The following is a 14078-nucleotide window of genomic DNA, read 5'->3' on the forward strand; positions in this document are numbered from 1 at the left end:
AGCCTGAAGAAGGTAGGAATGCTTCTACTGTCCTGTGCTGCTCTAAGATCTCTGTGCTCTCCACTCCCATCTCTGACTATGAGAGATTGAAGAGCAAAGATAGGGCAGAAATGGAGAAGGGAGATATGAGTGATCCCATAAGGACAAGAGGGAAGTTCCCCATCCAAGCCCTCTAAAAAGAGGTGGAAGTTGTTTTAATTGGAACTTTGATAGCTGCACACCAACTCTCCCTCTGAAGCTGCACAAATCCTCTGTTTTTTTCCCTACCTTTAAAGGCTTACTTTCCAACTACCTATCTGCCTAGACAGAAATCATGCCCAACAGATGGGTACAAGAGGTCATATTCTCAGGTACACCATCCAGTTCTCTTCCCTCTACAGCCCCCCACCTCCTTCTCCCTTCTCTTTTGGGGACCCCTCTCATGAGAGCATTCTTCTGCAGGAGGCAGACTTGATCCTTGAGTGGAGGGCAATAGAACTAGTGTCTTCTACAGAAAGGAGTTCAGTGGCACCGCTATGGGCACCCACATGGCCCCACAATATGCCAACATTTTTATGGCTGACCTGGAACGCTTCCTCAGCTCTCGTCCACTCATGCCCCTTCTCTACCTGTGCTACATTGATGACATCTTCATCATCTGGACCCATGGGAAGGAGACCCTAGAAGAATTCCACCATGATTTCAACAGCTTCCACCCCACCATCAACCTCAGCCTGGACCAATCTACATGGGAAGTCCACTTCCTAGACACCACAGTACAAATAAGCGATGGCCACGTTAACACCATTCTATACCGAAAACCCACCGACCTCTACGCCTACCTTCATGCCTCCAGCTTCCACCCCAGACACACCACACGATCCATCGTCTACAGCCCAGCGCTGAGGTACAACCGCATCTGCTCCAACCCCTCAGACAGAGACCAACATCTACAAGATCTTCACCAAGCATTCTCAAAACTACGATACCCACACAAGGAAATAAAGAAACAAATCAACAGAGCCAGACGTGTACCCAGAAGCCTCCTGCTACAAGACAGGCCGAAAAAGACACCAACAGAACTCCACTGGCCATCACCTACAGTCTTCAGCTTAAACCTCTCCAACGCATCATCAGTGATCTACAACCCATCCTGGACAATGATCCCTCACTTTCACAGACCTTGGGAGGCAGGCCAGTCCTCGCCCACAGACAACCTGCCAACCTGGCATATTCTCACCAGCAACCACGCACCACAGCATAACAATTCTAACTCAGGAACCAACCCATGCAACAAACCTCGATGTCAACTCTGACCACATATCTACACCAGCAACACCATCACAGGATCTAACCAGATCAGCTACAACATCACCGGCTCATTCACCTGCACGTCCACCAATGTTATATATGCCATCATGTGCCAGCAATGCCCCTCTGCTATGTACATTGGCCAAACTGGACAGTCACTACGCAAGAAGATAAATGGACACAAGTCAGATATCAGGAATGGCAATATACAAAAACCTGTAGGAGAACACTTCAACCTCCCTGGCCACACAATAGCAGATGTAAAGGTAGCCATCTTACAGCAAAAAAACTTCAGGACCAGATTCCAAAGAGAAACTGCTGAGCTCCAGTTCATTTGCAAATTTGACACCATCAGATCAGGATTAAACAAAGACTGTGAATGGCTATCCAACTACAGAAGCAGTTTCTCCTCCCTTGGTGTTCACACCTCAACTGCTAGCAGAGCATCTCACCCTCCCTGATTGAACTAACCTCGTTATCTCCATACTGATTTATACCTGCCTCTGGAAATTTCCATTACTTGCATCTGAAGAAGTGAGGTTCTTACCCACGAAAGCTTATGCTCCCAATACTTCTGTTAGTCTTAAAGGTGCCACAGGACCCTCTGTTGCTTTTTACAGATTCAGACTAACACAGCTACCCCTCTGATACAGTTCTATTTGAGGTAATTTCTCATCCATGTGAAGACATGGGGATAAAGACCAATTCTGGACTTGAGAGAACTGAACAAGTGCATCTGCCACCTAAAGTTCATAATGATGACCCTGTTCTCCATTATCCTGTTGCTGTAAATATAATGTAAAGTCTGTTTATTCATGTCTGAATACTGGAGACATAACAGAAATTTTTGAAGCATTCTTGATTCATTGCTAACTTCACACACTCAGCAGCTGACCTCCCAGTGATCTGCCACACTCCATTTACCATCTCCTTGTTGGTGATCTCCTATTATGATGACCTGCTACTATTCCTTCTATGATAACTTTCTTGAGATTATTTCCATCTCTACCCCTGATGTGCCCAAACTACATAAGTTTGCACCTGTAGATTTCCAAGAGTAAGTCCGCTTCTCTCCAATAATATTTCTAACTTAAGCATTCATCTTTTCCATCCAGGAGATAATACAGAAGTCTTTGACAGCACCACATTTTAGAAATTTAAATTTTCCTCTTGTCAGCAACATTAGTTTCCAAGGATTTTACATATGTATATTGCTGTGGAAAAAATGAAGCTTTCCACAAGTCAAACCTTCATACATTTCAAGATGCTACAGGTTTTCCACCCTTTCGACAGAGAGTCTATGGCTGAGCAAGCCATCCCTATTTTTTTTTCCAGATTTCCTTGGAGCAGCCTCGTTGGTTGGATATGGATGATTCCAGATAATTAAATTAATCTACTTTGGCAGCATTGAGCGTGATAGTTTTCATTTTATACCAAAGTTCATTTGGATTTTTCTCTTCTTTCACCTTTCACAGTGCCTCAAACCCATTCTCGACAGAAGTCATGGAATTTTTGTTCATTCTGGACAAGTCCAGATGCAGTGGTCATGCTGAACATCTTACCTTTTTAAGTTTTAACTTTATTTTTGAAGCTAATGGTTGATGGTCTGACCTGCAGTCTGCACTCGGGAAAGTATTTGTCCATTGGCTGCTCAATCCCCAGCATCCCTTTATCATTATTTTATTATATCATTTAATGTATTGTTATTTGGTTCTTTATCATGCAATTGGGTGACCTCCAAGTATAGAAACATATAGAATGTTGGGTGAAGATGTTGTTTGTAATGACCAGATGATAAAAGCAGCAAAATTCAAGTAAATGCCTTTTTCTCCCATTTTATAAACCAAGACCATGGTTTCCCATTACTTCTTTATGAGAGCTTTCCACTCTTACTTTTCTGTTCAGATCTCCAGTTAAGAGGGTGATGTCTTTGCTTGGGATTTTAATGAGTGTCACTTCATTCAATGAGAAGTCATTGATCACATCAGCAGTAAGTGCTATCATAGGGGCTAAACATGTACAGTCAGCACATTAACTCACTTTGTTTGAAGGCAAATTTTAATGATTCTGTCTCTGATTGAATTATATCCAAGCATACATTTTGATGTCTCTTTGGATAATATAAATGAAACCCTGTTTTCTCTCACTGTCTTGGATCCTGCGTAGTACACTGTATCCCCATCCATTTTCATTAAATGAAAATCAGTGGGGATACGGTGACATGTATTGTAATGTCAAATACAAATACATGTCATGAACATGAAAATACCTGTCATGGACATGTTGCTGCTTCCAGGGAGCCACCCGAGGTAAGCGCCACCCTCATCCTGAACCTCCTCCAACCCCCCAACCCCGTCCCATCCCTGAGTCCCCTCCTGCACCAAAACTCCCTCCCGGAGCCTGCACCCTGTACCACAACCCCCTACCCCATCTCTGAGCCCCCTCCTGCACCCTGAACCCCTCATTTCTGGCCCCACCCCAGACCCCATATCCCCAGCCAAAGCCGTCACCCTCTCCCGCACTCCAACCCCCTGCCCCAGCCTGGTGAAAATGAGTGAGTGAGTGCGTGATGGTGGGGGAGAGTGAGCGACAGAGGGAGGGGGATGGAGTGAGTGGGGACGGAGCCTCAGAGAAGAGAGCGGCCTTGGGGAAGGGGTGAGACAGGGGTCAGGGCAAGAGTGTTCGGTTTGGCAACCATACTGGGAGCTAGTGTTAGAGACGGAGCTAAGATTGTGGCAGTCTGGCACTCCTCTTTATTCCCCTGGTGCAGAGCATGAGAAGAGAGGAGGGCGCTTACACAGACTGCATAGCTGCTGCTAAAGAAAAATTATCTGGTGCTCAGTTTATGGAGCACATGTGCAACTTGAAGTGCATTACTCATAGTGAAAACATATTTTAAAAGACTTGGGTTACTACAAGGTGAATAAGCCATTCTTACAATCTAAGGACCCACTAAAGCACACGCAAGTGGACAATAAAAATAGAATGTTGACAGTCCTCCCAAAACAGCTTTATTTAAATTAACAAGGAGTAAAAAACTGAAAGTAGGAAACTGAAAAATATGATTAAATAACTATTGTAAATTAACTAATAGTACAAAACACTGCAAGCCAACCTTACTTCCAAATACCCACACTGAATGAATCCCCCTTACACAAAGACTAGCTTCCAGTGGTGTAGAGTAGAGGATCATTCTTTTGTGTGTTTGCACAGCACCTAGCATAGCAGGGCCCGAATCCAGGCTTTGGCCACTACGCACTACGGCAATACACATACACATGTCCTAACTCAGATACCAAACACTTAGTTACAAAAACCTCAGTTTTAGGCCAGCTTGTAGATGGGAGGGCCTGGAGCTGTGGGTGAGAGGTTCCAGTGATCGGGGAGAGGGTGCACAAGCAGCAATAATATGAAGTGAAGAGCTATCAGGATCTAATAGTGCCTCCTATGTAAGAATGAGATGCTAAATCATGTCATGAGGTTCCACAGATCTGCTCACTGTTTTTATCCTCTTTGCTCGGGGAAGGAATTCAGATGCTTCCGAAGAGAGCAAAATCATAAGAACATAAGAATAGCTATACTGGGTCAGACCAAGGGTCCATCCAGCCCAGCATCCTGTCTGCGACAGTGGCCAATGCCAGATGCTCCAGAGGGAGTGAACCTAACAGGCAATGATCAAGTGATCTCTCTCCTGCCATCCATCTCCACCCTCTGACAAACAGAGTCTAGGGACACCATTCCTTACCCATACTGGCTAAAAACCATTAATGGACTTAACTTCCATGAATGTATCTAGTTCTCTTTTAAACCCTGTTATAATCCTAGCCTTCACAACCTCCTCAGCCAAGGAGTTCCACAGGTTGACTGTGCGCTGTGTGAAGAACTTCCTTATATTTGTTTTAAACCTGCTGCCCATTAATTTCATTTGGTGATCCCTAGTTCTTATATTATGAGAAAAAGTAAATAACTTTTCTCTTATTCACATCTATCCTTCTAAGGGTTTCTCCTGTCTTGGTCTATGGCCTGACATTTTATCAATAGTAGCTTCAGCTCTTCCAACAAATTATTTGAGAGACTTGACGATAAAAGAGCAAAAATGACTCATTCAGTCAAAGTATCATTGAGTTACCATACTATCATGATTTCCGCTAAAAAAAAAAATTGAATAGGAATGAAGAGGATTTTCCCCTCATTTTATTCATATTATTTATTTTATTTTACTTTTATAAATATTCAGACCTGACTGGACTCTCATGAAGTATGAGAAAGTGCCTTGCTAATATGGCAGACTATTTTCTGACTGGATGAATCTTAATGCTGTTAAGTATTGATAGAAAGACTCTTTATATTGCCTTAAAGGAGTTCAGAGGTGTAGGAATATAATTTTGATTCTTAAACCAAGGAAGCATTTAGAAACATTTCCACAGGGTCTCAAGTATAGAAGGCTTCTAATTACAGGCACGTCTCTGAAAGGTTGCTCTAATTTGATTGTGAACATTTATTTTTTTAATTTAAATTTATAAATCTCAGTAGCCAAGTAATACTATATTCACATGTTATAGGCTATGCCCTTTTCTGTTTCAGGTGCGAAGGAAAGTGGGTGAGAGAGACTAGGTTGCACATTACTCTCTAACAGCCCTTTTTAACCTACTTAGAGAGATCCTGTTCTTCCTTAACAAGATGTCTCCATTGTAGTTACCGATATATCATTAGATGTAACATGCATCATGATATAATATACATCCAGTCACTAGTCATTTTGTTTATGTAATTTATCACGTGACTATCTTCTCATTGATTTTGCCTTTTCCTTCAGGAAAATGAATGTATGAGAATTAAAATCTTAGGTGATTGCTACTACTGTGTATCTGGACTACCTATATCTCTTCAAAATCATGCCAAGAACTGTGTGAAAATGGGATTGGACATGTGTGAAGCCATAAAGTAAGTGCAGTGACTTTGTAACTGGACAATATTTTTCTGTCAACAGTAAAAATGTCATTCGTTTCCATCTGCAGTTCTGCTTTTGGTTTATATATTTCAGTAGCTCTGTGTTCATGTTTCAAGTCCAGATACAAAATGACAATCTTGACTCTGTCTGCAGCAGCCGAAGGTTATTGAAATAAGTTGTGTCAAGCTAAGGATATGGTCCCATCATTGTATAAAGTATTAGTTAGACCACATTTGGATACTGTGTCTTGTTTGGGTCACCTTTTTGGAGGAGTGATTTAGTTATTTAGCCAACAAAGATGGTGATGAGAATGAAGGGGATTACAAATAAGGACAGATGGACTATGACAAATCCAGTGAGACAATACACAAAGTTCTTTTAGTCCAGCTTCATAGTAGGCACGCTTTTTAAATTATTATTACCGATAATAATTAAATTCCTGTTATCAGCAATTGCTGTTAAATATTTCTGTTATCAGTTATTCACAATGAAGCTTTTATGGGCTGGTTAAAACAAACAAAGGATTCCCATGGTTAGAGTTTTAGACTAAGGGCCAGATTCACAGATGCACTCCAACTGCTTCCGCACTGCTCCAGCAATTCAAAACATCTGTAAAAACACCTAAACTGGCAGTTATACTAGGTTTATATCAGCTTTACTTAAACAAAATGCTCAGGTGGTATTAGTGAATCTGGTCTACATGAGATTGCTAGTCCGGTAGCAAAGATTTTTAGTAAATCTGTCAATTTGTGTATGACTGGAGAATAGGTAAATCATACCTATATGTAAGAAAGAGGAAAAAGCTTTAGAACACATTCTGAAGGAACTAATAGTTAAATTAATGGATGTAAACTGTAAAGAGTATGTATCACAACATAAATTCACCAAAGGTAGGTCATACCAGACTAACCTGATATTTTTTTTCTTTGAGAAAATATCTGATTTTTTACATAAGGGAAGTGTAGTAGATCTAATATATTTGGACTGCAGTAAAACATTTGATATTGATAATTAAATTAGAGAAGATGGAGATTAGTGAAAGAATTATAAGTTTGCTAAGGAAGCGGCTAAAAGGGAGATAACAACGGGTTGTGCGAATAGGAGAATTGTCACAGGCTGGAGAGAGGTTACTAGTGAAGTTCCTCAAGGATTGCTCTTGGGACAAATCTTCATTAACATTTTTATTAATGACCTTGGCACAAAAAGTAGGAGTATGCTCATGAAATCTGATGATGACACGAAGTTGAAAGGCATCAGGGCAGTGGGAGATCGGAATATTATGCAGGAAGAATTGGATGATCTTGAGGAATGGAGTAATAGAAATGAGATAAAATGTAATGGTAAAAAGTGCAAGGTCATGCACTTAGGGACCAATAAGAATTTCTTGTATAAGCAGAGGGTTCATCATTGGAAAGTGACAGACGAGGAGAGAGGTGTGTTGGTAGATAACAGGCAGACGACCCACCAGTGTGATTGCTAATGTGAAAAATGCAAATGTGATCCTAGAATGTAATAGGCAAGGTATTTCCAGCAGAGATAGGGAAGTATTTAATTCTGGTTGTTGGGGTTGGTGTGAGGGTGGCTGCATGGTGTTGGTGGCCTGTGACTAGATGATCTAGTAGTCCCTTCTGGCCTTAAACTCTATAACTCTGAATTCCAAAGCCTTTCTTTTGACTAGTACAACAGCTTTTGTTTTTTGATTCTGAGCTGGTAGAGCCATTCTGTCTTGGACGGATATGACTTTCCTGGGCTTGGAGAGTCTGGGGTTATGACAGAATCTAATGAGGAGATGGGCCTACCGGCTCAAAGGTTAAGGTCTCAGTAGCCAGAGTTGAGTTTGGAAAAGGCTACTTCTCCTGTAACGGATAGATAAGAAATGAAAGCTGTGTGTCTTTAACAGACCACTCCTTTAGTTGAATGCATGTTACACACAAAAGAGTCTGTGTTAAGAATATCTCTTTTAATACAATTGAGTTAGGAAAATAAGTGCTAGCTGTTGATATGATTGTTGCTTTAGTTTTCTTAGATGTAGTTATTTGGTAGGTATGGTGAGATTTTGTAAAGTTAACATGTACTTTTAAAAACCTGGTTCATTTTTACTCTTTTTATTATTATTTACTCTGTAAGTATTTAGGCTAGGATTTTCAAAAGAGTCTTGTGCACCTAATTCCTGTAAGCTCCATTGAAAATTCAAGCCTTGGACTTGTAGATATCCTGAATAATATCTTTCTTTCTTCTTTTAATACGTGGTTGTGCCGTTTATTCTTTGAAAGAATAATTAGAACTGGGAATAGGGGAATCTAAATGTAAAGTGATTGAAATTTCAGAGAGATTGCACTTAGACCTGAGAATTTTATACAAGAAAAATAAAGATCAGGGTGGATTGATATAAATTAAAGCGATTTAAATCAGAAAGCAGGAAACCTTGATTTAAATCACAAGTTTTAATTGTGTTTTTCATTTGTACTTTTTAATTATTTTCCTAAAAAAAGGTTGAGTCTCGTTAGCTAGTAACCAGGAAAACATACTATTTGCAGCTAAATATAATAGGGCTGTCAAGTGATTAAAAATAATTTCGATTAATCATGTGATTAAAAGATTAATTTTGATTAATTGCACAATTAATCGCACTGTTAAACAATAACAGAATACCATTTATTTAAATATTTTTGGATGTTTCCACATTTTCAAAGAATTGATTTCAATTACAACACAGAATACCAAGTGTACAGTGCTCACTTTATATTTATTTTCATTACAAATATTTGTACAGTAAAAAACAAAAGAAATAGTATTTTTCAGTTCACCTAATACAAGTATTATAGTGTAATCTCTTTATCATAAAAGTTAAGTTTACAAATTTAGAATTATGTACAACAAATAACTGCATTCAAAATTAAAACAATGAAAAACCTTAGCACCTACAAGTCCACTCAGTCCTATTTCTTGTTCAGCCAATTGCTCAGACAGACAAGTTTGTTTACATTTGCAGGAGATAATGCTGCCTGCTTCTTCTTCACAGTGTTACGTGAAAGTGAGTACAGGTGTTCACATGGCACTGTTGCAGTAAGCATCGCAAGATATTTACATGCCAGATGTGCTAAATATTCCTATGTCCCTTCATGCTTCATCCACCATTCCAGAAGTCATGCATCCATGTTGATGACAGGTTCTGCTCAATAACAATTCAAAGCAGTGCAGACCGATGCATGTTCATTTTCATAATCTGAGTCATATGCCACCAGCAAAAGGTTGATTTTCTTTTCTGGTGGTTCGGGTTCTGTTTTTTCTGCATCAAAATATTGTTCTTTTAAGACCTCTGAAAGCATGCTCCACACCTTATCCCTCTCAGATTTTGGAAGGCACTTCAGATTTTTAAACCTTGAGTCAAGTGCTGTAGCTATCTTTAGAAATCTCATATTGGTACCTTCTTTGAATTTTGTCAAATTTGCAGCGAAAGTGTTCTTAAAATGAACAACATGTGCTGAATCATCATCTGAGACTACTATAACATGAAATATATGGGAGAATGCGGGTAAAACAGAGCTGGAGACATACAATTCTCCCCCAAGTGGTTCAGTCACAAATTTAATTAACACATTATTTTTTTAATGAGCATCATCAGCTTGGAAACATGTCCTCTGGAATGGTGGCCGAAGCATGGGCGTGCATATGAATGTTTAGCATATCTGGCACATAAATACCCTGCAATGCCAGCTACGAAAGTCCCATGTGAACGCCTGTTCTCACTGTCTGGTGACATTGTAAATAAGAAGTGGGCAGCATTATCTCCTGTAAATGTAAACAAACTTGTTTCTCTTAGTGATTGGCTGAAGAAGAAGTAGGACTGATTGGACTTGTGGGCTCTAAAGTTTTGCATTGTTTTGTTTTTGACTGCAGTTATGTAACAAAAAAAAATCTATATTTGTAAGTTGCATTTTCACGATAAAGAGATTTCACTACAGTACTTGTATGAGGTGAACTGAAAAATACTATTTCTTTTGTTTATCATTTTACAGTGCAAATATTTGTAATAAAAATAATAATAAAGTGATGGTTTAACCAGCATTTGAGGATTCTCCTGGTGCATTCCTGAGGGAGTGTGGGGTATGATTGGGGTGTTCTTATCTCTGGCTTCCAAAATAGCTCTTGGGACAGACAATTTAGAGGATCAGGGAAATACAAAGATGTTGTGGTGTCACCTTTATCCCCCATCTTTCCTTAGCTTCACTGAGCACTTCTCAGTTATGACTGAGAGTCTTATCTTAAAACTGTTCATTCAGAAACTGAAGCTGGTGCAGAATGCGTCAGCCCATCCGTTAAGCAGAGATCTAATTGCACTATTTCAAGGTAGAAACATCAAATAAATGTACAAATTTAAATATCTGAGGAAGTGCTCTACTATTACAACCAAATACTCAGGGCCGGCTCCAGGTTTTTTGCCGCCCCCAGCAAAATAAATAAATAAATAAATAAAATAAAAAGGCCAGAGTGTCACCCCTTGAAAAGGGCCACCCCAAGCACATGCTTGGAACGCTGGTGCCTAGAGCCAGCCCTGCAAATACTTCAGTTCATGTTAGTCTCTTTCTAGGATGTTTCTGGCACTTAAACAACTATTAATGTGTTTGTATACTAATTATGCTCAATAACTTGACAAAACTCACCACTAGTAATAAAGTCCAAATACTGTTTGGGAAGCTTCCGATATGTCTCAAAATATTACACCATCTGGATGCCCAGATTTTTGGTAGTGGTCTGTGTGATTTGTTGTAACAGTGAATTGGACTTTGGTTTTAAAGATTACCCAGCTTTTTTGTAAGCTTCAGTTTCTAATTGCAATGTTTCTGCATCAGTTGCATTCAAAGAGTATCTATACATGGTATTAGCAACTACCTGGAACTTACCAGGTACACTCTGCCTATGCATTGCACCTGTCATGCATAATACCCTTTCTATAGATTGTGTGTACCTGGTTTTAGCTAACCTTCAAGACCTTGCAATAATACTCCCCCTAATTCAGAGTTACAGGCATCCATGCTTACTGGCATCACAGATATAACTTAAGTTACTTAAGTATTGATTCTTGAGACAGTAATTCTTTCAATCTATTGGATACCTGTTCTTGTGGTATGCTCCAGTAGAGGTACCTGAGTGGGTATGTAGATGGATAGAATAGGAAGTGCTCTTGCATATCAGACATTCATTGAAGGGATGTAGCCTTTCTGAAAGGCTGGATTCACATCTTGTTACTTGATGAATCATATATAATATAATTTTCAGTACTGGAATGGAATCAGGAGGGTGCATTTCCTTAATGTTTTTTTAAAAAATCCAAATACAAAAGTGTGTCTTCCCCCTTTACATCACTTTCAGTTATTTATGGTATATCAAGTATTTATCTTTATTGATCTTGAGACTTATGGACTTCATTGTTTCCAATGAAATATTTTGTTCATTGAACATTATATCATCATGTTTCTCTTTAGTCATATACAAGAATACCATCCAGTATTAGTAACTACCACTTCTAGGTGCAACAGGAACTCTGGTATTTTCTTTTGGAAGATCTTAATGCACTAATGATTCCATTCAAATGTTTTTGGTAATAATACTGTCCAAATGTTGTGATATAATTGTTATATGTATGAGAGAGACAAGCTAGGTGCGGTAATGTCTTTTATTGGACCAACTTCTGTTTGTGAGAGAGTCTTCTTCACCAACAGAAGTTGGTCTAATAAAAGATACTATTTCGCCCATCATCTAATGTCCTGGGACCAACAGAGCTACAATACTTCAAACGGCTATTTGTATGAGAAAGATAAATTGTAAACCACACATTGGTTAAATAGTTTAATTAACCAGCATTAAAAGCTGATAAGAAATTACAGAAAGCAAAATAAAGATGGTTAGGTGATAGAGTTCATAATATTAAAAAATAAACTCAAAATAGGAAATTATAACTTTCAAGAGATAATAAATCAGTTCACTAATTCAAGGTCTTATTACAGTCTTGTTACAAAGGGAAACTTCTGTACTACTCTGGGCAGGTGATTTTGGTATCAGCATGGAATTGTGGATTCTTAAGTATTGATCCTTATTTACTTCCAACCAAGTTTATATGGCACTGGAATTATGGAACTGTTCACATCAGTTCAACCAAACAATTCTACAGTAGAATTTAGAAATTTAGACAAATAACTTAATTATCAAAGAATGTCAATTCAGTTCAAAATTACGTTGGCCAAGAGATACTTATAGCCAACCTTTGCCACTTACACATGCAAAAGGGTATCACACATTAAGCCCAAAACATAATATTCAGTTCTCTTGACCACAAAATCTGTATGATTTTTAGGCTAAATCTTTGAAACACTTCTGGTTTCTCACAATAATTTTTGCTGTAGAGAAGACCAGTTTCCCATTACAAATAGTACTGGCTTAGTTATGATAAGTTCCTCAATGCTCTCAACTCCTTATTGATTTAGGGTAACTTCTAGACAACTAAGACTAATCTTGTTAGCGAAATACAAATACACATCATACATTTAATGTATTAGGAAGTGTGACAAAGTTCCTCCTCTATCTTGGTGGGTCCTGCGCTTATTGGCGGATTTTCTTGCCTCAGAGATTCACCATGTAGGTTGGGGAACAGCCCAGAGACTTTCCCCTCTGAAAGAACCCACAGTCCAGGTCAATTGGGAGGTTTGGGGAGAACCCGGGCCCGCCCTCTACTCTGGGTTCCAGCCCAGGGCCCTGTGGACTGCAGCTGTCTATAGTGCCTCCTGTAACAGCTGCATGACAGCTACAACTCCCTGGGCTACTTCCCCATGGCCTCCTCCAAACACCTTCCTTATTCTCACCACAGGACCTTCCTCCTGATGTCTGATAACGCTTGTGCTCCTCAGTCCTCCAGCAGCACACCCTCTCAGTTCCTTGCGCCTCTTGCTCCCAGCTCCTCACACTCACACCACAAACTGAAGTGAGCTCCTTTTTAAAACCCAGGTGCCCTGATTAGCCTGCCTTAATTGATTCTAGCAGCTTCTTCTTAATTGGCTCCAGGTGTCCTAATTAGCCTGCCTGCCTTCACTGGTTCTAGCAGGTTCCTGATTACTTTAGTGCAGCCCCTGCTCTGGTCACTCAGGGAACAGAAAACTACTCATGCAGTGACCAGTATACTTGCCTTCTACCAGACTCCTGTACCCCACTGGTCTGGGTATGTCACATATCCCTCCCCACTGCTCAATGCCAAGGGGTTGGGCAGCTTGGGATGCCAGACAGTGCACACGTGACAAGCCATCGGCATTGCCATGACGGCTCCCTGCTCTGTGTTGCACACGGAACTGGAAAGGTTGGAGGATAAGAACCATCTGGTCACCCTTGTGTTCTTCTCCTTGTTCCGCTGCATCCATTGAAGAGGGGCATGGTCGGTCACGAGGACAAATCTGCCGCCGAGCAGGTAGTAGCGCAATGTTTCCATGGCCCATTTTACAGCAAGGCATTCTCTCTCCACCATTGCATATTTTTGTTCCCTTGGAAGGAGTTTCCGATTGAGGTACAGAATTGTGTGTTCCTTCTCCCCGACCATCTGTGATAGAACGGCCCCCAACCCTACTTCCGATGCATCCGTCTGCAGGATAAACTCCTTGGTGAAATCAGGGGCTATCAGTACGGAGTTATTGCAGAGGGTAGTCTGTAGGTCTGTGAATGCTTCCTCTGCTGCGTCAGACCATCTCACCAGATCAGGTCCACAGGCTTTCACTAGGTCTGTCAGGGGGCTTGCCCTTGTGGCAAAATGGGGGATAAGTCATCGGTAATACCCCACCACACCTAGGAACGC

General features: G+C 40.2%; 1 protein-coding gene across 3 annotated transcripts in view; it reads left to right on the forward strand.

The window, feature by feature from the left end:
• LOC117872756 (adenylate cyclase type 2) overlaps positions 1–14078 on the forward strand; it is a 156909-nt gene that overhangs the window by 2804 nt on the left and 140027 nt on the right. For all 3 annotated transcript variants that reach the window (XR_004644594.1, XM_034761513.1, XM_034761514.1), the window contains exon 3: positions 6107–6234. Coding sequence is in view for 2 of the 3 variants with exons in the window: in XM_034761513.1 (XP_034617404.1) it covers positions 6107–6234 (128 nt within the window). In the remaining variant the exon portion in view is untranslated. The remainder of the gene's footprint in view (positions 1–6106; positions 6235–14078) is intronic.

Source organism: Trachemys scripta, chromosome 2 (genome assembly GCF_013100865.1).
Source record: "Trachemys scripta elegans isolate TJP31775 chromosome 2, CAS_Tse_1.0, whole genome shotgun sequence".
NCBI lineage: Eukaryota > Metazoa > Chordata > Testudines > Emydidae > Trachemys > Trachemys scripta.